Source organism: Tamandua tetradactyla, chromosome 6, assembly GCF_023851605.1.
Source record: "Tamandua tetradactyla isolate mTamTet1 chromosome 6, mTamTet1.pri, whole genome shotgun sequence".
Classification (NCBI taxonomy): Eukaryota; Metazoa; Chordata; class Mammalia; order Pilosa; family Myrmecophagidae; genus Tamandua; species Tamandua tetradactyla.
This window is the reverse complement of record NC_135332.1, coordinates 2,037,002-2,062,956: the sequence shown is the minus strand read 5'-3', so window position 1 is coordinate 2,062,956 and position 25,955 is coordinate 2,037,002. Positions and strand designations below refer to the sequence as shown.

General features: G+C 46.7%; 1 protein-coding gene across 7 annotated transcripts in view; it reads right to left on the bottom strand.

Moving 5' to 3' along the window:
• PRPSAP2 (phosphoribosyl pyrophosphate synthetase associated protein 2) overlaps nt 1–7,536 on the bottom strand; it is a 63,763-nt gene extending 56,227 nt beyond the window's left edge. For 3 of the 7 annotated variants that reach the window (XM_077163434.1, XM_077163433.1, XM_077163435.1), the window contains exons 1-4: nt 7,361–7,536; nt 2,573–2,668; nt 2,126–2,277; nt 1,103–1,155 (exon numbers count right to left, since the gene is read on the bottom strand). In XM_077163434.1, coding sequence (XP_077019549.1) covers nt 1,103–1,155; nt 2,126–2,244 — 172 coding nt within the window. In that variant the 5' untranslated portion in view covers nt 2,245–2,277; nt 2,573–2,668; nt 7,361–7,536. Of the gene's footprint in view, nt 1–1,102; nt 1,156–2,125; nt 2,278–2,572; nt 2,669–3,730; nt 4,383–5,092; nt 5,175–7,360 lie in introns of those variants that run through there. The other 4 variants (XM_077163432.1, XM_077163430.1, XM_077163431.1 and 1 more) reach the window with 4 other exon arrangements.
• Nucleotides 7,537–25,955: the final 18,419 nt, after the last annotated feature.

The following is a 25,955-nucleotide window of genomic DNA, read 5'->3' as shown; positions in this document are numbered from 1 at the left end:
CCCTGAACTCGACTTTTCAATATCTGGTGACAGTAAGTTATCAAGAAGTGTCAGTGCCCTCCTTCCTTCCCAACAGATGCCAAATACTTTTCCTGTCCCCAGTCACAGGCCTAGGTCAGACTCGGCTAGTTCCCCCGTGACCCTCCCTTCCAGACACCAGACACAGGGCATCGTCCAATTCCCTTTACGGGTAGAATCTTCTCCAAGTTCTCACTTGTATTCTTCCTTCAAATACGAAATTTTTCTTCTATAGAAGATACAAGGGGATCTTAGGAGCTAGGAAAAGAGGACTCAGTAAGGGGAAAATAAATATGGAACAGCAAAGTGTTCCTTTTTATCAAAACTTCCTGTAACCTCTATAATATTTAAGTAGTTGACAAAATTCTACAGTGGAAAATCAAAGGAAACAATATTTATTGAGCACCAACCATGTGCCAAGCAAGAACCGTGTTAGGCACACAAATCATCCCATTCAATCCTCAAAACAGCTCTAATTATTTGCAGTTTGGAAAGGCTTGCCAAGGATAAGCGGCCCATTGCTACAGCTAGAATAATTTCAAATATCCACCCTTTATAAAGAAATTAAACAACACACATTTTGACAACATGGGATGATTACATGACATAACTCAATTAGCAATAAAGTATTTCCTAACACGAATTCATGAAATCTAAGCGATGTCGGCCTGGATGGAGGTAAAGAACCACCAGCTCAATCTATGTTCACACAGGATGCACGCCTCCTGCCTGAGATGAGGTCAATTCTACCAACAACTGGTCTGAACGTTTCGTTCAACTGACCAGCTGGTTCATATATTATTTATGCAGCTTTTATTGAAAAAGGTCTAAAAACTGGATGTGACTTGCTCCAAGATGCGGCTCACCCCAAGATTATATACCTTGGGGTTAATGGGAGCTAAAAACCTCCTCTCTTCCATCTTGCCTGTCTGGCTTCCTGCTGCTGGAACCAATTGGACAATTGAGCCAAATCATGCACTGAGGCAGTGCACACAGGCCGCGTCAGCAGTGGGGGATGAAGGACCAAGCCAATATGCCATATGCCAAGAAAAGACCAACATTATGCACGTCCAAGATAGCTCACCTCTGTTAGGTTCCTGGTAAACCTGCACTTTGCCCATCTCCACCCCCAGCCGCCTAGAGAAGAGAAAGGAGGAAAAAGCTGAAAAGATAATAGAACAGACCCAACATCTTTACTTCTTAAGGAAGATTCATAAATTGATTTTTTAAAAATAAAGATATCCTCATTGGAAGAGTTAAAGTCAATATTAAATTGCTACGTACTCCATCTCTTAACAGCCCACTCTCCATCCCACACGACTAGCCCTGCCTGCCTCACTGACCACCAGCTCTCTGCACTCCAGCCCACTTTTTGTTCCTGCAACATACCAACCCTCTTCCTCTCTGCCACAGGGCGTCTGAGCCCGCTGTGCCCTCTGCTGGAAGGCTCTGCCCCTAGACCTGCATTTAGTGATCCACTCAGGTTTCGCATTTTAAGTGTCACCCCCTCAGTTTAAAGGCACCAGATCACTCAGGTCAAAGCAGAATGACCTGCTCCTATCATGACTTTCTCTCTTTTCACTGCATTTAGCACCATATAAATTCATCACATTTGCTTATTTGCACCTTTTCTGGCTCCCCTACTAAAATGTAAATTCTCTAAGAAGGAAGGATATTGATGGCTGGCTCATCATTAAACCCCAACATCCAGACCAAAGCCTACTACATTTAGGGGTTCAATAAATATTAGTTTAATAAATATCTAAAATTATAGTGATATGTAAGTTATAAACAACTTTCATTCAGTGTACACTTCACTGTTCTTTTCACTTACATAATTCTATAGACAAGAAACACCTAATACAATCCCTGGCACGTATGAGGTACTCAATAAATGTCTGCTAGATGAAGACACAGTTAGTAGTAATAGCTTACAAAGAGGTTAGTCCTCTCTCTCTCTACATATATATATATAATATACATACAACTGATATACAAATTAACTATAATATATCTGCTTTTAAGTTTAACAATCAGTGTTAATCTGATAATCAAACTGGAAATATTACATAATAGATACAGATTTTAAAGTTCAATTATAACTTACTCAGCAATTTTCTTTGAAAGCTCCATACACGATGAATTCGAATTTGCTGAAAACAATACCAGTCCACCTTTGGTTATGTTCATCTTGGTTTGTAATTCAGGTGGTGCCACACAAAACATCAAAACCTTCTTGGTTTTCCAAATCCTCAGAGTCTAGAAGGAGGCAAACTATATTAAGAACCATATAACATGACATACACCTGAAAGGAACGTTTTCTTCTTTTTTTCTTTACCGCTAAAGGAAATAAGCTTTCAACAGAATGGTATCTTTTATATTACATATATCTATTATATATATATATATATACACACACACACACACACACACATATATATATGCACACAAATAGAAATTTCATTTGTATTTTTGGGTTCCAAATTTGTAGAAATATGTTATTACACAGTTTAACTAGTTCTCATGACCACTGGGAATAAATGATAAACTTACAAGAATGGTGGAGCTGTAGAGCTCAGTGTTTTACTGTTCGCTCCTTAAAGTCAGCTATGAACAACCTCCTCTTATTCTCTGACACCAAAATTCCTCCTGGATTAACACACAGAAAAGTGGCAGAGCCATTAGCAAGGACATGGACTGACTGTGCCTTAAACAGAATAAATGCCCCAGCTACACCCTGCTGTACCTGTAATACCTGTTCATCACAGAAATCTGGTTACCTGGCTGCCTCAAGTCATGACTAAAACTGACCCATGGTCTTCATGTTCCTCAGATGGAACAGAAGGTTAACTAAATAATACCTCTGAAGGAAAGCTCAGCAACCACCCAAACATCAGGTGGGTGGAAAGGAGCTTTGCCGCGCAGTCGCCAGGTGCTGAGGCTCTCAGCCCAGTGCTTATCACCAAGCCTTGCCAGCTTCCGGGCCTGGGACTAGTGCCTGGATCACACGAGGGACGGATCAGACGCAGGAGCATCAACCAAGTGGGCAGTGGGGGACTGGATGCCTCTCCCAGCAAGCCCCTGCATCTCCTCAGTCATCCTTTTACTCAGCATCATTCTGGGAAGGCTGGGGATGATGATAAATGTGCTACCGAGTTCTTCTGTTACTGTTTAACATTAATTACACAAGTAATACACAAACATATTCCCCTTCAGAAAAATGGCAACATTATAGTTAAGGCTAAAGTCCCCACCCCCAATCCCAGGCTTCTCTCCACCCATCTCCCTGGAAGTGACCCTTCTTACTGGTTTGGAGTGGACACTGTCAGGTCCTTTCTACTATTCATCTAATCCCAAGATAAGCAATCTAAAAAGTACATAAATGCTTCTAACATAAAAAGGTATCAGCATACAAATCTGGAACTTTCTTTTATTAAAAAAATGCTCTTATGATCTTTGTTAAAAAATACAGGCATACCTCATTTCACCTGCTCTGCTTTACTGCACTTCACAGAAATCACACTCTTAACAAACTGAAGCTTTGTGGCAGCCCTGCATCGAGCAAGTCTACTAGTGCCATTTCTCCAACAACAGGTTGCGTCACATTCTAATTCAGGTAGGCACACTGTACTTTTAGATATAATGCTATGGAACATGTACAGTGTAAATCTAGCTGTTAGATGCACTGGAAGACCAAGAAATCCAAGTCACCCGCTTTATGGTGAACCTCGCATCCCTGTGGTGGTCTGCACCATGCCATCTCCAGGGTCTGCCTGTAGAGACCTGCTCCATTCTTTCTCACGGCTGCCTAGTACTCCATGGTGTAACTGGGCCACGGTTTAGCCACATGCCCATCCCCGAACAGGTCTCCCTGTGCACATGTGTGCTTACTTCTCCCCAGCAGCTCTGAGAAGTAGAACACCTGGGTCAGGGGTAGCACAATTTATACTTCCACTAGCAGGGTCTGAGGACACATGTCCCTACGGATGGCCTCTTAAATGGCATTCCAGCTCTGAGAACCCAAGGTTTCACATTGGGAAACATGGGGAACTAGAACAAAATTCACCTTAAGTCCACATATTTGAAACTGTTAGGACTGTTAGGAAATAGTTTCAGTGAAGCATTCAGCTCAGCACCCAGCATACAGCACATGCCTGATAAGTAGAAACTACATATAGGTCAACCTCTAAGATTGTGGTTACCTAGCAAACAAATAATAGTAATATTTATGGTGTGGCCATCTCTTTACATCCCTCAACCTTGCAAAATTTCACAGTACTCCTGTGAGGACTTTTGAAGCACCTGGAATGAAAGTCTTTAGGGTCAGGAAGAGCTCTTAAGAGGTAATTGGGTTCACCTCCCCTGCTGCTCACCACCAGCCCTCCCACCACAGAACCACCATAACAGCCCTCAAGAGCCCCAGGTCTGGTGCCCACAATCCTGAGGGCCCACCCACTCCCAAACACTCCTCAGCACATGCTGAGATTCCACCCCTGCAGACTTCACCCCCTGTCCTGAGTCACTCCTGGAAGACTTGAAGGAAGCATCAAAGTCCTTTTCCACAGGCCAGCCCTCCCGCCTCTGTGTATTCTCTTCAGGACATTTCTTAGAGTTTTTCCTTGCCTGTCATGGTTTAAATCCCCTTTGTTTCTTTGATCATGGTCTCTGAAGTTTCAGGGTCCTATACTTGAGCCCTCACCTCGGACTACTTCAAATGGCTCATTTGCCTGCAGACGTTAAGGAAATGATTACAAGTACAGTCCTGCTCTGTAACTATTCATTTCACAAACTGGCTGTTTCTCATTTTTGGTTCTCTCCATTCCAACTCTTGGAAATTCAGGTTGTGCTCTGCATCAATGCCAAACCTTAAAAAAGGGAGTTTTACAGGTAGCTTCAGAAACATGAACACCACCAGGACCGGGCTGGCAGGAGGTTCTTTTGCACAAGGCTTTGGTATGAAACAGAGATTAAAGGAAATATTTTCAGTTTCTCTTCATGAACTGTAGTTGCTTTTACATTTACCCTAAATTTACTCTACAATGTAGAATTATTTATAACGTTATAAAAACACACCTTTTCTGGGCGGGCCACGGTGGCTCAGCAGGTAAGAATGCTTGCCTGCCAAGCCCAAGAACCTGGGTTCGATTCCCGGTGCCTGCCCATGTAAAAAAAAAAAAAAAACATAAAAACACACCTTTTCGAAGAAATGTCAGTATCTTTTAAGAAGCAAATCATACTTCTCTTTGGATGAGATTTGAGAACCTGATAAATCTCAATCACACAAAGAAATCATGGCTTTGGACTTGCTAGCAGTTATTTCACAGCCCTTCACCCTTATTTCAGATGAGCAAGTAGAAAGCATCTACTTCACTCCTTCTAAAGCATGCACTGACCATGCTTCTGCATAAACACCTTCTATCCAAAGACGGTGGCATAGGGGTGGGAGGCCATGGGCTTGCCTTCCACGCTCTCTAGCTTGCAAGGTATTTCTGGGCCTCAGCGCTGCCCTCTTGGACAACAGAGATAGGGGCTTGGTAAAAACAGCTTCCCCCGTCAGAATGTAAGGCCCAGGACAGTGGAGATTTTTTACTGTCATCTTCTCTGTACAGAGAACACCACCTGGCACATTGTGAGGGCTTGGCAAAGCTGGTTGGCCAAGGCCTAACCTCGCTGAGCTTCAATGACTAACAGGATTGAAAGGTAGTCTGTAAAACAAAAGGTGTCCTAATGTATAAAGGGTGATTATTTTTATACTTGCTGGCGTGCGAAGTAAAGTTTCTTTTTTTAGGTCCACATCAAAGAGAAGAAGTTAAATTACCCCTCTGCTCCTCTGAGAGCCATACACTTTGTCTACCTCTCCATTAAAATGCTTTCTTCTAACATTTGCTGACCACCTTCGGTACACTCCAGGTACAGTGCTCAGTGCCGTCAATTGTTATGACCACCCAATGAAACGGGCTACGGTTAAACCCACATCACACGTGGGAAGTGAAGCTTAGCCCTAAAGACTACTCTGTAGGCAGCAGAGACTTTTATGTGGTTCCAGCCTGGTTGGCACCACAGAGGGCTGCACGGTCTGCCTCAACACCAACACCACACGGAAAACGACTTGAGACCAGGTCTGAACGCTGCCTGCAGGAGGCCCTCAACATGCTGCGGGACTGAACCGGCATGTGATCAAATGCCCAGATCCTGAAAAATCTGAATTGTAAACAAGCCTTGTTGGGAAAACAATTTATATCCTATGCCAAAAAAAAAAGCGGAAGTTTGACTCGGTATTTCTACTTCTAGGAATTTATCCCAAGGTAAGAACGAAAAAGCTGCCCAACCATAGTCACTTCGAGATTTTTTAAGATAAGGAAACTGGACATGTGCAAAGGCTCAGAATGGGTCAACTGGGTAAACTTTTGTACATTCAATGTAACAAAAACGGGAAACATTCAGGTCCATGGAAAAACCCTTTTCAATGATGTGAAGCAAAGAGCACAAGGGCGCCTGCTCTAGTAACAACTGGGTAATAAAGGACAAGAAAGGGGCTAATTACTCTTGTTTGTGTATTTAAATATTTTATAAACAGTGGACCACACACTTCCTCACGCCCAAAGAGCTGAACACCAATGCGCCAGCACTAATGTAAGAAAAAAATACTTATCGATGTCAAAATACTGGGACAAAATATGCTAAGTTAGAATAATGCCTAAGAATTACAGTCTGGCACCCCCACCCCTGTCAGGGGGAGCTGAGGGACCCCCCCCCACACACACACAGCCCCTTTGGGGTGCTGAGGGGACCTCACAGGCACACACACATGCCCTTTGGGGTGCTGAGGGGACTCACGCACGTGCGTGCACACACACACATGCTCTTTGAGGTGCTGAGGGGACCTCACACGCACACACACACACACATCCCTTTGAGGTGCTGAAGGGACCTCACACGCGCGCGCACACACACACACGCCCTTTGATGTGCTGAGGGAACTCACGCGAGCATACACACACACACACACACACACGCCCTTTGGGGTGCTGAGGGAACCTCACACGCGCGCACGCCCTTTCGGGGCACCAGAAACGTGAAGGCCCGCGAAGTGAAAGTGACGGAGCCTGTCCGGGAAAAGGGGTCGTCGGCGGCTGCGCGGGGCTTTCCCGCGCTCCGCCGCCCGGGCCCCGCCGACCCCCGCCCAGCCAGGACCGAGGGAGGAGCGCGCGGCTGCGGGCGCGGGGCCAGGGTCTTCCCGCGGGACCCTCGACCCGCCGCCTCGGACCCGGCTCGCCCGCCCGCCCGCCCCGTGCACCTGCGCCCCGCAAGGCCGAAGGCCCGCCACTCCCACCCGCCTACCTGGCCCCGACCCCAGCCCCGGCCCCGCCGCAGCCTCCGCTGCCGAAGGAAGAAAGCGCCGGGACAACAGGCGGCGTCTCTAAGAGCAAAATGGCGCCTCCATACGTGAGAACGGCGTCCGCGGCGACGGCGAGGCCTGGGGGCGGGGCGAGGAGGGGTGGGACGAGGCTGTGGAAGCGGCGGGCCCGGGGGCGGTGGGCGTGGCCCGCCCGAGACGGACGGCGTCGGAGGGGCGGGGCAAGCTAGGGGCGGGCTGGAGGGCGGGGCCAGGCAGGTGAGGTCCGCGGGGTGGGCGGAGCCAGAGAGGGGCGGGGGGCGGGGCTGAGCCCCCGGGACGTCGCGCGCCCAGGAACAGCTTGGGAAGGCGCGGCCGGGAGTGGAGACCGCGCGGAGAGTGTGAGCTTTGGAATACACGTCTGGCTCAATTCGTAATTTACCCTGGGCTAGAGATGTCACCTCCCCCAGCCTCAGTCTCCACACCTGAAAAATAGAGCTGACGGTCGCATCCCTGCCGTAGGATGATGGTGAGGATTAAACAAGGTAACTCTTGCAGAGCTAGTAGTCCGGTTCCTGGCGTATGTTAAATGCTCAATTATTACTTGTCTTTGCTTTATTGCTCTTTGTCCTTTATTATAAAGGAATGAGTGCTTTGGGCAGCGATTGCCTGAATTATTTATAATTTAAGGATGTTTCCCTTTATCATATTATAATGTTAAAAGAAACAAAACAAAACAGAGTTACTATAGCTAAAAGAAGAGATTTAAAGTGGAGTGGAGAGGCCATTCTGGGCGTTACTATTAGGCAGGTCTCAGCCAGATTTTACAGGCTCCCTCGAAGTAGCAGTGTTCCTAAAAAGCCTAAGGACATCCCAACACCATGAGGAAAACTTCAAGATAAAGAACTCAGCAAACGATTAGGAGTAGCTAATGTCCACCAACCACAGACAACTTACCTAATCATCTTGTTTTCCTTTAAAAAACAAATTTTGGGTTGCTACCTGAATCTGTGCTCCCCAGATTGCGATTCTAAGACCACAAATAAATGCCTTTGTTGCATTGCAGCTTAGTTTGTAAATTCTCAGTTGTCTATAACATAATAACAACAAAGACATATGTAGTACCTACCACCTGCCAGACCAGGTCCTCTTTTAAGTGCTTAACATACAGCAACCATATCTTATTTAATCCCCACTAGAGTTTGAAGTCGGTACTACTGTAACCTCCAGGTTATGGCTGAGGGAACTGGGACGGGGCGGGGGAGGGGCGGGGGGTTAACTTTCCCCATGAAAACTAAGCAAATTGAAGGACAAATATTTCAACTCGGGCAGCCTGGCCCAGGGTCTGTGCACTTAACTCACCAGGACTCCACAGCGAATTCCCACTTCTCCTTTAGGTTTTCCACAAGGCTGAGACACGAAATTCTGCATCCCCATCCCGAGGCTACACAACTGACCAGAGGCATTTCTCAGAGTCAAATCCTCCTATCCTACAGACAGGGAATAGAGCGTCTCAATTTGTGGGTTTGTGAGTTAGGGGATACTTCATGTAATAAGTGCCTTTGGCACAAACGTTCTCCAAAGATTGGGCAAAAAAACAGAATTGTCTGCGACGTGTCCTTGACAGATTTAAAGGCCAGTCTACCCATGCGAGTGACAAAACATGATCATGGTGATGAATACACAACCATGTGATGGTATTGTGAGCCATTGATTGTACACCATGAATGGAATTTATGTGTGTGAAGATTTCTCAATAACTTATTTTTAAAAAAGAATTTAGCTCTGAAAGCTAAAATATATTACAATTTATGTTTGTTCATTATTTTCTGCTGGATTGTAGTTGGACTTAAAAAAACTGTAATTCCACAGAATATTGAGAAGAGAGATCTACGATAGTGAGAAGAGAAAGAAATATTTTATGGGTTGTGATTCATAATTTAATTAGCTCAAACATATATAATTATTTAAATTTGTAATTCATATCATGCATTAAAAACATCCTCTGATTCCAACTTTATGAAAGACCCTGAAGCAGGATTGAATTCAATACACAAATGAAAGGCATTATATATCCTTTAAAAAAAAAAATTAGAAAACCACAGAAGCCCCTCCCAGCAGACCTCTTCCGGCCTCCTTCCGGGTCCGAGCGCCTCGCTCCGCCCCCAGCCCGCCCCCTGCGGCATCTGGCCAACCAGGGAAGGGCGCCGACTCCACCCGGTGATTGGCTCCAGGCACAGGCTGCTGAGCCAATCAGAACCCAGAGGACCTACCCCTAGGTGTGGACTCAACTGCCGAAAGGCGGCTCGTTGTCCACCCCCTGTTGCTGGGTGCAGAAGGGGGACCCCGGAGAGGGGACCCTCGAGAGGGGCTGGGACGGGAGGAGGAGGGCAGGAACTGACTGGGCCCAGCTGTGTTTAAGCCAAGTGTGAAGACCCCAGAGCCCTGGGCTTTCCCACCGCGGCAGCCTCCCCTCCACCTTCTGAAGCCAAAAGGGTTGAGTTTTAGCACTCGCAGGCAGCCGCCTGCATGTTGTCCACTGTTCTCGCCAGCCTGTTTCTCCATCCCTGAGCTATAGGATCTCTGCACAGATTCTTCCTTTTTCCAGGAATTCACTTTCTCCTACGGTCCTTTCCCACCTTAACTCCTGCTTAAACTTTTTTATCTCAGCTCACTTGTTACTTTCGAGTCTTCACTGAACCACCCCAGCCCCCTTACCTCCTCCCAACAAAACAAAACCAAACCCTAATTCGGGCGTGTTCCACCTACCCTTCCTTCGTTGCACTCATCGCGATTGCTAATTATGTATTTTTTTTTGGTGAATATTTGATATATCTCCCCCACTCCGCTCCTCACGGACTGTGAGCTCCATGAACACAAACGCTTTCTCTCTTTTTCCCTGTACCCAACACAGTACCTGGCACAACGATGGTACACAGGAGTTGCCTGTAAAGTGGGTGACCTCAGACCTTACCCCCTTGGTGGAAGGGAGGTGGGCAGCTTTATGTAGTGTTTACAGTGTGCAGAAACAATAGAGCTAAAGAACCAAGAGTAGAGATAATAGTAAAATGTAGTACAGTGATTAGGAAGTGATGAATTTCTAATAGTATTGCCTTGTTTTGTTGTTGTTGTTTTGGGGAATTTTTGGTTTGGTTTTCTTTTCTTTTTTTTTTTTTTTTTTTGCATGGGCAGGCACCAGGAATCTAACCTGGGTCTCTGCATGACAGGCAAGAACTCCGCCTGCTGAGCCACCATGGCCCACCCTATCTTTGTTTTTAATAGTGTTTAGTTATAAGTAAATATAATTTAATTTTAATCATGGCCATTTAACACTGGCTCCTAAAATACCTGAGAATTTAAAATCGGCTTCCAAGAGCTGGTACAAGCTGGCACCAGCACATCACTGCTTCCAGGTTTCTGGGTGACATGGCTTGCTGTCATCAGTCTTGCCTCTCTGTGGGTACTTAGCTTGCTCCGTAATATCAGATACCACCACCCCATCCAAAGACTCTGGAGGCTGATGTCTCCTTATGCTTGGGGTATAGACCTCCTTTGTTCTTTGACTATCAAATTAATGGGTTTCAGAGAGGAGAAATCAGAGTGCTGTATTTCACAGGAAGCCCGGTGCTGCCCCTCTTTCCACGTTCCCCAAATCCCACTCCCAGAAGGACTCTGGTGCAGCAAGCAAACACTTGGAATACTTGGAAGCATTTCCACGAGGCACAGAGCAGCATAGGCAACCCTTTGAATTAAATACCAGACATCAGTGTCGTAAGGTCCCCAATGCTTCCTTCTCTGGCTCTCCTTTTCTTTCAAACCCCTTCTCTTACCCAGGACCCTTTTGCTAATCCAGACCCCCAAAGCCTGCCTTCCATGCCTATCTGAGAAGGCCCCAACTTCCTAATACTTTATTATCTGGATAAATATTGCGCCTTATATTGCCACCCTCTCCTTCCAGACTGCCCAAGGAACTCATTTTAAGTTCCACCAACCCTGAAAAGAGTGCTGCCCTCTCTTGCAATACCTGGCATTTCTTTCCTTTCTGTTGTTGTCCTTCTCCTTCTCCCTCTCTCCCTCCCTCTCCTCCTCTTCCTTCCCCTCCCCACCCCTACTTGTAATGACCTATTCTGTTCTTTCATAAGGGTCCCATATCTCAACAAATTGGAACAACCAACCAAATTCTGTGCAACTTCAAGATGCCCCGTTCATGGATTTTATGCCTTACAGTTATTAATTCAATGAATCTTCACTAGCAACCCTAAAAGGGTTGTCACACAATATAACCAACAGTTAAAAACAGTTATTATCCCTATCCTATAAAGGAGGATGCTGAGGAAGAGAGAGGTTAAGTTACCCAAAGTCACACAGCCTTGAGCCCGGGCCACCTGGTTCCAGATGAGCTCCTAAGTCCCTCAGTCCCCTGCCTCTTCTCTGGAAGCTCTGCTGTTTTTCCGGTGCCTCAGGGAGGGAAAGAAGAGGGAAGAGAGTGGAGAGCACTGAACCCTTGCTATGCTCCAGGTCTTGAGCTGGCATCTTTTGCAAATACTAGCAGCTCACTTAATCCCTGCAACAGAAGGATTGGCGTTCCCATATTAGAGATGGTGAAACTGGGGCTAAGCTCTCTGAGATGTCTAGTCTCCAGAGGTGGCTGCCATCACTTCCTTCTGTCCCTGCAAGCACGTGGTGCTCTTCCTTCAGAAGACGGAGTGCAGCTCTCCGCTTGAACGCAGAATGTGGTAGAAGTGACATCCTTGAACTTCCAAGACTGGGTCATAAATCTTGCCCCTTTCCCATGGGCCTTTTGGGGTGTCGTCTCTTGGAATGTAACTTCCTTGCTACAAGATGAACAAGTCACATGGTGAAGTGGCCACTTGTCATTCCACGGGCCCAGCTGAGAGTCCATTTGACAGCCTCCATCAGCTGCCAGCCAGGGCGTGAGCCGTGCCAGATGTCTAGCCCAGACGGTCCCCCCCCCCCCCGACTGCAGCTGTAGGAGGGCCCCCAAGCAAGAACCGCCTAACTGAGCCCAGTCACCCACAGAAACCTGAGATGTTGTGGGAAACATTTGTATTAAGACACTGAGCTTGGGCTTTTTGTTTTATTGTTGTTTTTGTTACACAGCAATGGATAACAAGCAAGAAAGAGTAAGGCCAGGATCTAAAGCCTGCAGTCAGTTCCAGTCTAAGGCCGTTTTCGATTAACCTATTGCTACTTGACCATCCCTTGTCCCTCTGGAGGTTTCCAGTTAGAGTCTTTGAGCCTCTCCTGCCTGCTGCATCACTGGCCGTATTCATTCATTCACACAGCGGCAGGTAGAATATGAATCAAGATGCCCAAGATGAGACAATCCATGCCAACATTTTTTTTAAAAGAAAGGAAAATAATTTTCGCCATAGTCTAATAGAATCTCTCTAACCATGTACTGTAACCAAAAACACTGACTTCTTAAAAGATTGTTGAAACAACAACAACAACAAAAAACAAGGACCGTGTCCTCAGCCACGAGGACTGCATCCTGCCCTCTCCTCACTGCAGAAGTGACCTCGGGCAGACCCCTTGCCCTCTCTGAGCTTTGGTCTCCTCTTCTGAAATGTGGGCATTCAGATGAGCAGCCCTCAGGACCTGGGGGCCAGAGAAGGGCCTCTCCACCGAGTCCTTGAGTGAGAGGCACCTAAGAAAGCTGTTCGCAGCAGGCTCCCTGTCTTTGCATCTCTGGTCACCAGGGAGGAGAAACAAAGTTTTGTCTTTCCCCCACTAAAAGAGATTGGCCACTAATATGGCCGGGGGAAGGCAGTGGAGGCGGGAGGCCAGGTCACCAGTCAAGGGCACCTTGGAAGTTTCTAGCATTGAGTCTTTTCCCTTATCCTCAGGGTTTTTCTTCTTTTCCCGTCTTCCCCAAAATGAAAAGAGCTCCATTGTTTTCCTGATGATGCTGATAATACTTACACATTGTAAAAAAAAAAAAAAAAAATTCGAAGAGGTAAAGAGGAAAAATTGTCTCTTCACTATAGAGAGATAACCAGACATTATTTTTAAGCCTTGCTTATCCACTTAATTTATTGCCGACTGTGCTGGTTTGAAGCTGTCTGTGCCTCAGAAAAGGCCACGTTCTAATCCAGTCCTGCAGAGGCAGGCCTATTGGGGGTGGAGCCTTTTGATTTGGTTGTTTCCATTGAGGTATGACCCTGTCCATTCAAGGTGGGTCTTAATCCTTTACTGGGGTCCTTCATGAAAGAGCAGAGAGAACTTGGGAACCCCCAAGGAGCTGAGAGGGGACCGACAGATGCTCAGAGAGAAAGCCCCTGGAATCAGAAGCTGAAAGCAACGGAACCCAGAGAGAAGACCAGCAGATGCCTGGCCACGTGCCTTCCTGGGTGCCTGAGGTGTCCCGGATGCCAGGGGCCTTCCTCCAGAGTTCAGGTAGCATCCTGCTTGTGCCTTAATCAGGACTACTTTCATGGCCTAAGAACTGTAAATTGTAAGTTAATAAATCCCCATTGTAAAAACCAACCGGTTTCTGGTATCTTGCATTCTGGCAGCTTTAGCAAATAGGAAACACAGACATTGCTCCTCTGTTAAGGAATTTTGTGCACACCAGAGACCAGGGATAAAGAGCACAGATACTGGAGCCAGACTGCCTGTGTCCAGACGTTGTCTCCTTCAGGCACCAGCTGTGTGGCCTTGAGAAGTCCCTCTCTGTGCTCGCTTTCTCATCTATGAATTGTATGTGGCCCAGCCATGTCAGGGTTATGGCTTGGGCCACCTCAGGAGGAAATGGGCCTCGACCGGCTAAGCATTAAGCAGTGTCGGGAATACTGCTGCTGTCCCACAGACTGAATTATGTAAGAAAATAGTTATTACAAAATACAGGCTATGAAAAAAAAATACAGACTATAAATGTTGTAAATGCATACATGACAGTGATAGTGTAACCGAGAAATCAGGATGTAAGGGATGATTTTGATTACTGAATTGTTATGCAGATGTTCCTGTTTTGCTCTCTGGTCTATTAGACAGAGGGAAAGACCTGAAATCTCTGCGCTGTAACGCAGCCACCTTGACCTCTCATGATTGTAGAGCCTTTATCTTCCGCCCCTCTGGATGTGAAAACCTTGTGACTAACCTTCACTTGTACCTGTTTATCCAATTTTTCAACTCTAGAGTCTTGTAATCACTAAAAACAGACCCTAGTGTTTATGAACGAAGGTCCTGGGCCAGCCCAGAGCTGCCCTGCCTTGAGTCCACAGTTATCTCGACACTCTAGACGGGACCTAACCGAGGCGGGCCCACCTGACATGCACCATAGCTTAGACGCTCACCTGCAGGTCACTTGCACCTCATTATAATACTGAGAACCACCCCCCTGTCGGTGCAGGCCGCCGTGTGCCCCGTCTGCACACGCTCCTCACATCCCCTCTAATCTTGCCATCTGGACCGCTGTGCCCATCACCCTAAGCCCTGCCCACCTTTTAATTCTATAAAATTATCAGAATCACCTCTGTTCAGGGAGACAGATTTTGGGCCGACAGGCCATCTGATCTGCCACATGCCTAGCAATGAACCCTTTCTCTCTGTGAAACCCTAGTGTCTCAGGAATTGGTCATTTGAACACATTAGGCAAAAGAATCCCCCGCCTCTGTCTAGTAATGGTATCATTTGTCGAGTATGATATTCATTATCGTTGTACAGCCAACGAGATGACCAGGTTCCATCATCATCACTTTGAGCCCTGTTATTTTAGAAGTCACCTCTCTTCTCTGACCCTCTGTTTCTTCCTCTGTAAAAAGCTAGTGCCACCCACCTTGGGGCACTGAGAGGACAGAGAGGGACGTGGTTCCCGATGGTAGCCTGAAGCTGCAGGGAGGGCTGGCCGGTCCCACCCTGCTGACTCCCAGGCCCTCTCCTGCTGCAGGCAGCCCACCCGGGACTGAAACCCGCTCGCGGCAGCTGTTTTCCTCGGCACCGTAGGCGTACACTGCGGCTGAGTCTTGGCAACACCCACCTGCCAGGACCTTTTTTTTTTTCCCATTTCCATGTCTGCAAAGTGCAGAGTTGGCGCCTGATGGCCCCCAAGTTCAACTCCACTGAGTCCCTCATTCCCAGGCTTCTGAAGACAAATGAAACACCCCAAACTGTATTTCTCTGCGTTAGCCCTATCTAAAGTGCTCCCGTAGCTCAAGAGAGGGCCATTCTGGCCTGGGGCTCCGGGGCCACTGATGCCTGCCCCCACTTACACAGCCACGGCTGCAGATGGGGAAGCCCACTGCCACTCTCCGCTGGCGGCAGGTCCTTCCCCCTTCACCTGAAGACCCTTCTGGGAAGCCGAGGCCCACCACTGCCACCGAGCCTTCACTTTCCGGTGCTTCCAGGCAGTGAGGCTGGTTCTCCCCTACATCTCCTTCTGCAGCTGTTTGGTTGAGGTGGCAGCAAACAGAAGTTTATTCCCCTGCACACATTCTATCATAAGGGTTTGTGTTACTCAGGACTCCTTCCATGAAACTCAATCAAACATGCTCAAAATAGATGGAGGGCGTTAAGTGATCTGCACAACCAAAAAGCCCAGGTGTGGTTCAGGTATGGCTGGATTCGGGTGTGCTTCAGGTATGGCTGGATCCGGGTGTGCTTCAGGTATGGCTGGATCCGGGTGTGCTTCAGGTATGGCTGGATCCGGGTGTGCTTCAGGTATGGCTGGATCCGGGTGTGCTTCAGGTATGGCTGGATCCAGGTGTGCTTCAGGTATGGCTGGATCCGGGTGTGCTTCAGGTATGGCTGGATCCGGGTGTGCTTCAGGTATGGCTGGATTCAGGTGTGCTTCAAGTATGGCTGGATTCAGGTGTGCTTCAGGTATGGCTGGATCCGGTGTGCTTTCAGGTATGGCTGGATCCGGGTGTGCTTCAGGTATGGCTGGATCCGGGTGTGCTTCAGGTATGGCTGGATCCGGTGTGCTTTCAGGTATGGCTGGATCCGGTGTGCTTTCAGGTATGGCTGGATCCGGGTGTGCTTCAGGTATGGCTGGATCCGGGTGTGCTTTCAGGTATGGCTGGATCCGGGTGTGCTTTCAGGTATGGCTGGATCCGGGTGTGCTTCAGGTATGGCTGGATCCGGGTGTGCTTCAGGTATGGCTGGATCCGGTGTGCTTTCAGGTATGGCTGGATCCGGTGTGCTTTCAGGTATGGCTGGATCCGGGTGTGCTTCAGGTATGGCTGGATCCGGGTGTGCTTTCAGGTATGGCTGGATCCGGGTGTGCTTCAGGTATGGCTGGATCCGGGTGTGCTTCAGGTATGGCTGGATCCAGGTGTGCTTCAGGTATGGCTGGATCCAGGTGCTAAACTACAACCAGGACTTTGTCTTTCTCCACCTTGAGGCTCTCTCCGTGTTCTTCCCCGGTGGTGTTAGTCTCAGGCAGGTTCTACCTATGCCATAGCAACACGACTGCCACACCTGCAGGTTTATTTAGTCCTTTATTCTTACGGCCTCTGTTAGAAAGGGATCCTGGCTCATCTGGGGGCCCTCTTCAATGCAATGGCTCTCTCTCTCATTCTCTCTCTCACACACACATGCTCAGGCCTCACACGTAGGAGGTGGACGCTGGGGAGCTGCCAGCCATCTCTGCCCGAGACAGGGAAGGGCCCTAACCCAGCTCCATCAAGGGCTACTAGCAGTGTGGAGACCATCCCTCGAGGCCTTGCCTTTGGCCACTAACCCCGCATCCCCCATTAGAGGTATAAAATCACCCACAGCCCACAGGAAAAATAGCTCCTTACTACAAAATAAAATTTGAAAGGAGTTTTATGATTTCGTTTTTGAGATCATTTGGTGACACATAATTTGCTCAAATAATGACTGACTGCGGTTTGCTGGCAACACTCCTGCCCCCTCCTTCATGGGGAATTCTCGCAGAGGGAGGAAATCTAAGCCACATGTTTTCCACTGTCCTAAACATTTTATGAACATTAGAGCTCACTATGAATAAAGTGAGCATAATGCTACATTGGACATTTAATTGAACATTTATTGATTTGATTTTGCAGAGAAGATTTTTTTTAATTTTTGGCTCCAATAACATTTATTTTTTAGGTCTCAAATCTAGATAAAGGACCTTGAAACATGCATAAGCCCTGGGCTTGGTGCCAAAAGAACTTGCCAAATAAAGGGGGAAGAGGACCCTTCCTGGAAACCAGGGGTGTGGGATGCTGCAGAAGGGAAGGCTCAGAGCCAGGACCCTCAGTTACAAATCACCGCAGGGCTGTCCCTCGGGAAAGGGGCAACTAGGAACCCATCAACACCGAGGGTGGGGCCAGAGCCATGGCAGAGGCTGCAGGGAAGCAGGTTTCATTTCAGCCTCAGGAAGCTGGTTAGAGCTGCCCACAGAAGGCCTGTCCAGTCTAGGGAGCTACCACCGGATGGTAAAGATTTCTCTCTAGGTCAGGAGAGGCTGGGTTCTGCTGCAGTAACAAACGAGCCCTAACTCTCAGGAGCTGACACCAGCACTCACTTCTCACGCTGCATGTCCATTATGGGCCAGCAGGGGGCACTCCACGACCGCCCCCACCCCACCCCCATCCTACCGGAAGGAATTTCCCTTCAGTGGATGGGAAAGTCCTACAACAGAGGGAAAAAGAATTGTTGCTACGTACGCACCGACACATAGAGCTTCTGCTCGGAAGTGACACGTTTCACTTCTGTCACATGCACTGGCCAGAGGAAGTCCCATGGTCAAACCCGTGGTGCATCAGGAAGTACCCACGCTTGTGTGTAATAATAATGCAACGCTGCACCATTTTCCCGAGCATGAAACCGAGACCGACACACAGCCCTCTGCGAGGGAGGCCCCAGCCAGACAGCTGCTCCACCGCTTCTCCCAGCACCCACAGGCTGGAGAGGAGGGAGGTGAGGCCATTGGAGGTCACAGAGCCAGTCAGTGGCTGAGCCAGAAGTCCCTTCTCCCTCATTTGTTCTTAACCTCTTTATCCCATAGCATGAAGGCGCAGTTCTTTTCTGGCTTACCCGTGCCCTTTCCAAACCACTGCAGAAGGTCAATGACTTAACTGGAGGGATGCTGAGTTGCCCCTCAGTCTCTCTCCTGCATGATGAGGTAACTTGCCTTGGATTAAAAGGACATTTTGCGCATGCACATTTAATTGGATGCTTAAAGAAAAATCATTTTCACCAGGTTCTTTATCTGCAAAGGAGCATGCAACGGCTTCCAACGTTCTCCCCACCAGTCTGAACTCATTTTCTTTTCTGCCAGCCATACTTAAAGGCAGTGTCAATTCCCCTTAAAGTGAAGGAGCTACACAGGGTACAAAAACTGGGGAAATATTAGGCAGGAGAAAATGAGTATGAGGGAGGTGACCTGTGCTAGCCATTAAAGTTTACCACCGGGGCATGATCCCCCAACTGTGCCTCCTGTAACATCCCACTGCAAACATAATGCATGCTTCAAAAATACAGCTTTTCTCTCGGGCAGACAGATAAATTACATCCCCAGTTTCCTCGCAGTTAAGTTGGGGACATTTTACTGCTGTGCTGTGGACCACAAAATGTGAGCAAACTGATTTTACCACTTTGTGGCTTGGCCCATAAAAATCTCCCATGCACAAGCTTCCATTGGATCCTTATTTTTAGACACCAGCTGTAAAGGGTATTTTGGGGTCAACTGAAGAAACTTGAAAATGGACTGGATATAAGATGAGGTTATGGAATTTTTAAATTTCTCACATGTGATACTGGCACTTTGGCTAGGAAGAATAGCCTTAATTTCAGAAGATGCACACTTAAAAGCATTAGCCATGCAAGCCCACAGGAGTTGGTTTCTGATTAGGATTCACAGCCAGACTCACAATTGACAATTGGCCTTTCCGGGACCTAATTTATTTAGAAAGGCTGGGGAGCAGGAAGCACAGCAGTGGCAGAGAGAACTAGGGGCTCCGCATCCGCTTTCCACTCCTTAATCAAAGCTTGTGGTGCGTGTGCTGGTTGCAGGTGGCATCAGGGAAGCCACTGCATCTGGGGTCCCTCACCCCAGCCCCCAGTCACTGAGCACTGTAAAGTTGAGGGGCCACCTCCCCGCCTTCAATATAGACACGATCCACACGTTACAAGTGACACAATGAACGACACCGACCACCAAGGGCAAGAGAACAAGGGACATTCATAGATCTGTTTAACAGCTGGCAGCAGGTCCTGCAGGAATCTGTCCTAAATTCAGGACTGATCCTTCAAGAAGTCAGATGAAAACCCAAATCCATAGGCTGGAGAAGGCATTCACGGTCCAGCTGCAAAAACTTCCCTTCTAGTGAGGATGCGTGCAACTTATTTTGAAGTGGTTCAACAAAAAAGTTAAAGTAATTAAGGCAACATGCTGACAACTATTGAGTCTGGGAGACTGCGAAGCAAATGTTTATCAAGCACTACGTTTGAACATTTTCATTATAGGAAACTGAAAACAAAACTAAAATGGAGGAACTCATTTCCGTTTTTTTGTTTAATATGTAGTTTGCTGGTCAGTTAATTCTGCCTGTTTAAACCTGTCTTCCTTCAAGATGCAATAACAATGCACCCCCATGCCTGGTTTCGTGCAGCCCCATAGCTGCCTCAACTACAGTCTCCATCTCTCCCTCCAATCTGAATGCCTCTTCCCCTGGCATATGCCACCATGCTCTCTCTCTGTTGGGTTCCTTTAGTTGCACATGACAGAAAAAAGCAATGCAACTTGCCTTAAGCAAAATAAAATACAATTACTTTCCAAATAATTAAATTAAATGAATTATAATGAAATGATAAAAATAGAATTGTATTAAAATTTCACATAACCACATAGTCCTGGCTTCAGGTAAGTTTTGATCTAGAGGTCCAAGGACTAGGCTAGGCCCCCATCTGTTTCCCTCTGTCCCTTGGCTATTTCTCAGTGTTGCTTCCATTTGCACACAGGTCACAGATGGCTGCCAGAAGTCCTGGAACTGGTTCCTTCCCGGCTGACATCCAGCAGTCGTCACCGGCGCTTTCTCAGCAAAACTCCCAAGGCTCACTCTGATTGGACAGGCTTAGTCACATGCCCTCCTGGGACCCAATCACTCAAGGGGAATGTCAGCACTGATTGGCCTGGCCTGGCCTGGGGGTGGAGCCAGCGTGGGCGGAGACCCGGAAGCAGTGACACGGGTTGTGAGTGGGGCAGAGGTGGGGAGGTGGGCGGCCGGGACCCTGGAGGGTTGGATCGGGGCAGGGGTGGGAGAGAATGGGTGATCTGGGTCCCAGCCCAGTTCAGAGGACGTTCATTCGAGTCTTCTTGGTCGGTGTGGACGGCTTCTTCGTGCTGTGAGTCCCCGGCGCGGCCTGGAGACGCTGAAAGGGCTCGGCTGCTTGCCTGGGTCCTGCCCGGCGGGGCGCCGAAGCTGCAGTTCGCCGAGCGGCCACCAGGTGGGGGTGGAGACGCGGGAGCGCAGTCCCCTCCCCTGGTGTCTGTGTTATTTTCCCTTTTCGGTGCAGTGGACCCTTCCTCGGGCAGAGCGGCCTTCGAGGTCCCGCTCAGTGGATTCTCACCCACTGGACGAATGCGCGGGAAGTAAAACATGAGCGACATTTCAGAAGCCGCCCTTGTGTCACCCCGTCCCGAGGGAACCGCCAGCTGGGGGAGAACACCAGAGATTGTGCTTTCTCTTTTTCTGTAAAGTATGTACGTGGATTCATACAGTACGTGCTCTTTGCAGTCTAGCTTTCTTCACGCAACGTTCCATTTATGAGAAGCCCCCAATAATTGGAGATTTTTCTGTAGTGTCCACAATTTATTTGTCCTTTTCTACTTCTGATGGGCATTTGGATAATTTCCAGTTTGGGGCAATTATGAGTATCTTTTGTGAATATATATGCGTTTTTCTGATGGCTTATTCCCACGTGTGGAATTGGTTGTTCATAGGTGATGATATATGTTTGCTTAACATTAGCCAATATTGTCAAATTTCCAAAGCAGTTGAGCCAATCTGAACCGGCGATGCATGAGAGTACCAGTTGTACTTGGTATTTTCTATCTGTTCTATTCAGCCATTCAAGTAAGTTAGGCTTTCTTTTTTAACATCTTTATTGATGTTGAGTATAACTTTATTGAGTATAATTTGTATGCCATATGCTTTATTTTAAAACTTTAACTTCTGTGTGAGACCAAAAGGAGAGATGTTTATTTGGTGCAAAATGTGTTATTTTGGGTAGCGCATTTTCTAATTTAACTTGTATGGTCAGTTTACTTGAACACCATAATTACATGGGCTCTTCAATAGGGTGTGAGATCTTTTTGGTTTGTACAGGTTAGCATGATGCCCTGATATATCCCAGAGTTATTTGGGCAGAGAATAAAAAAGTATTTGCAAAGTCCCCTTGGGAGACTGGGGAGAAAGGAGAAAGTATTAAACATCCCCATCTGAGGAATTCCTGATGTTCTTGCAAGCGGTGGGGCAACCAATTCAATAGGCTGAACCCCTGATCTTGGGACTCGCCCCTAGGAAACTTATTCCCGCAAAGAAGAAGCTAAACCTACTTATAATTATGCCTAAGAGTCACCCCCAGAGAACTTCTTTTATGGCTCAGATGTAGCCTCTCTCTCTAAGCCAACATGGCAGGTGAACTCACCGCCCTCCCCCCTACGTGGGACATGACTCCCAGGGGTGTAAAGCTCCCTGGCAACAAAGGACAGGACTCCCGGGATAAGCCGGAACCTGGCATCAAGATTTTTTTTTTTAATTAATTAAAAAAAGAATTAACAAAACAATTAGAAATCATTCCAATCTACATATACAATCAGTAATTCTTAATAACATCACAGTTGCATATTCATCATTTCTTAGTACATTTGCATCGATTTAGAAAAAGAAATAAAAAGACAACAGAATAAGAATTAAAACAATAATAGAAAGAAAAAAAAAACAAAAAAAAAACCCAAAAAACTTATACCTCACATGCAGCTTCATTCAGTGTTTTAACATAATTGCATTACAATTGGGTAGTATTGTGCTGTCCATTTCTGAGTTTTTATATCCAGTCCCGTTGTACAGTCTGTATCCCTTCAGCTCCAATTACCCGTTCTCTTTTTTTTTTTTTTAATTAATGGAAAAAAAGAAATTAACCCAACATTTAGAGATCATACCATTCTACATATGCAATCAGTAATTCTTAACATCATCACATAGATGCATGAGCATCATTTCTTAGTACATTTGCATTGGTTTAGAAGAACTAGCAACATAACCGAAAAAGATATAGAATGTTAATATAGAGACAAAAATAAAAGTAATAATAGTAAAAAACAAAACAAAACAAAAACCTATAGCTCGGATGCAGCTTCATTCAGTGTTTTAACATGATTACTTTACAATTAGGTATTATTGTGCTGTCCATTTTTGAGTTTTTGTATCTAGTCCTGTTGCACCGTCTGTATCCCTTCAGCTCCAATTACCCATTTTCTTACCCTGTTTCTAACTCCTGCTGGACTCTGTTACCAATGACATATTCCAAGTTTATTCTCGAATGTCTGTTCACATCAGTGGGACCATACAGTATTTGTCCTTTAGTTTTTGGCTAGACTCACTCAGCATAATGTTCTCTAGGTCCATCCATGTTATTACATGCTTCATAAGTTTATCTTGTCTTAAAGCTGCATAATATTCCATCGTATGTATATACCACAGTTTGTTTAGCCACTCGTCTGTTGATGGAGATTTTGGCTGTTTCCATCTCTTTGCAATTGTAAATAATGCTGCTATAAACACTGGTGTGCAAATGTCCGTTTGTGTCTTTGCCTTTAATTCCTTTGAGTAGATTCTCAGCAATGGTATTGCTGGGTTGTATGGCAATTCTATATTCAGCTTTTTGAGGAACCGCCGAACTGCCTTCCACAGTGGTTGCACCATTTGACATTCCCACCAACAGTGGATAAGTGTGCCTCTTTCTCCGCATCCTCTCCAGCACTTGTCATTTTCTGTTTTGTTGATAATGGCCATTCTGGTGGGTGTGAGATGATATCTCATTGTGGTTTTGATTTGCATTTCTCTAATGGCCAGGGACATTGAGCATCTCTTCATGTGCCTTTTGGCCATTTGTATTTCCTCTTGGCATCAAGATTTTAAGAAAGCCTTCTTGACCAAAAAGGGGGAAAGAAAAATGAGACAAAATAAAGTTTCAGTGACTGAGAGATTTCAAACAGAGTCAAGAGGTTGCTCTAGAGGTTATTCTTATTTATACATTGTATAGACATCTGTTTTTAGTTTATGCTGTGTTGGAGTGCCTGGAGGAAAGTACCTGAAACTGTAGAGCTGTGTTCCAGTAGCCTTGATTCTTAAAGATGATTGTATAACTTTTACAGTGTGACCATGTAATTGTGAAAACCTCGTGTCTGATGCTCCTTTACCTAGGGTATGGATAGATAAGTAAAAAAAAATGAGTATAAAAATAAATAAATAATAGGAGAGGATAACGGGTAAAAAATTGGGTAGACTGAAATACTAGTGGCCAGTGAGAGGGAGGGGTGAGGGGTATGGGAGGTATGAGTTTTTTCTTTTTATTTCTTGTACTGGAATGATGCAGATATTCTAAAAACGATCATGGCGATGAACACACAACTCTGTGATGATGTTGTGAGCCACTGATTGTGCACTTTGGGTGGACTGTATGTGTGTGAAGATATCTCAATAAAAATAGTTTAAATAAATAAATAGCTAACAAAAGAATTATATAACAGAGTTGCCTGTTTTTAAGTGTTCAAGTCAGTGATTTTTAATAAGTGTACAAGTTGCACCATCACTACCACAATCAAATTTTCGAACTTTTCCATCACTCCAAACAGAGCTTCTGTGCTCACTTTAGATGTGTTCGTAAGCTCGTTTTTTTCAGCAGACTTTAGGAACTAGCTCTGTGCCAGGCCCTTGGCTGAGCTCTGGGAGGGATGCGGACATCAGGAAGGCCTGCCCTCGCCGCACAGAGAAGCACGTGTGACATGATCGCTGGACTGCAGAATCGGAGCAACTTGTCCCCTGTGGGGACGTAGAGGGAGGCCAGTGCCTCTGACGCACGAAGGCTCAGGACACGGGAGAGGCTGGCAGGGGAGGTCAGGGGGGGCTGAAATCCTAGTGTCTCATTTCCCCCAACAAGTTGGAGCTCTTTTCATGGCAAGGACAGGCAAAGAATTTCTGCTTGGCTGTAACTTAGAAGATATGTCCCTCCAAAGAAGAGCTCAGCTTTCCAGGTGTTGCTTGGGGATCGCATCCTCCATGAGAAACTTTCCTGACCTCGAGGGGCTGCTGATGTTCCTTTACCCACAGAACTTGGGTCTATGTGTCTGCCTCCCCCATGGACTGAGAGCTCTTTGGGGCAAGGGCCTTGACTGCTTTCTTTGCTGCTGGGGTCTCTGGTGCTTAGCTCAGTGCCTGGCACATAGTAGGTGTTTTTGGTGTTTCTTGAAGCTGCTGAAATGCACTGTGCCAGAAACAGGTTGGCTTTACAAGGGAGATTTTAACTTACAAATTTACACTCCTAAGGCCATGAAAATGCCCAATTAAGGCATCCAGAGAAAGATACCTTGACTCTGAAGAAAGGCCAGTGGCATTGGGTTCCTCTGTCACGTGAGAAGGTACCCACGTGGCTGACATCTCCTAGTTCTTCTCTCCAAAATGTCTCTGGGCTTCCGTGGGTCCTTGCTTGTTCCTCCCGGGGCGTTTCTGTCTTCTCTAAATTCTCCTGGCCCCGAGCTATCTCTAAATGTCTCTCCCTTAATACCCACCTTGAATGCGTGGGGTCACATCTCCATGGAAACAATCGAATCAGAAAGGTCCCACACAACAATAAGTCTGGCCCCACAAGATTGGATTAAAATGTGCCGCCTTTTCTGAGTTACACAAGTTTCAGGCCAACACAGCAGGTGTTCAATGAGAGTTTGTTGGAAGGTGGCTGCCGTTCCCCACACTCGGAGCCTGCTGCCACTTTGGTGTGATTTTGGTGGGGGGAGCTCAGGAGGGAGGTCTCCAGGACGTCTGTTAGGTCATGTCTGCAGGTAGCATGGTCTCTTGAGTGTTTTCTCCTAGAATCAGCTCCCCTTTGGGTGTTTCTGGAACATGTCCCCAGGACAGCCAGGCCTGGCCATAGGAAGCTACTACCTCCAGCTTCCCTTTCCTTTTCATCTCAAAAAAAAAAAAAAAAAAGAACAATATACACAATAGCACATGATGATTTTTTTAATTATAAAATGAAGGTCAGCACAAGAAAATACCATACAGAGATGACCAGTTGTCCACCCCTACGTGTGTACTCTGTCCCAGATCACTCCTTTTTAGCTGGTCCTGGGGCCACTTGGAGTACAGACTGCGTCTCCCAGACTTCCTTGCAGGAGTGTTACATGGTGGGTTCTAGGAATTTTTCTTAAGAGATAGCTCATGGAAATGTAACAAATAAGGATCAGTGGCTGAGAGAGTTCAAATGGAGTCGAGAAGTTACTCTGGAGGTCAGTCTTATGCAAGCTGCAGTTAGACATTGCTACCTATGCCAAACTCCAACCAAAACCATCCCTGCCAACCCTAAAGAACACCTAGGGCATTATATCAGATTCCACAGGGGTTCCAT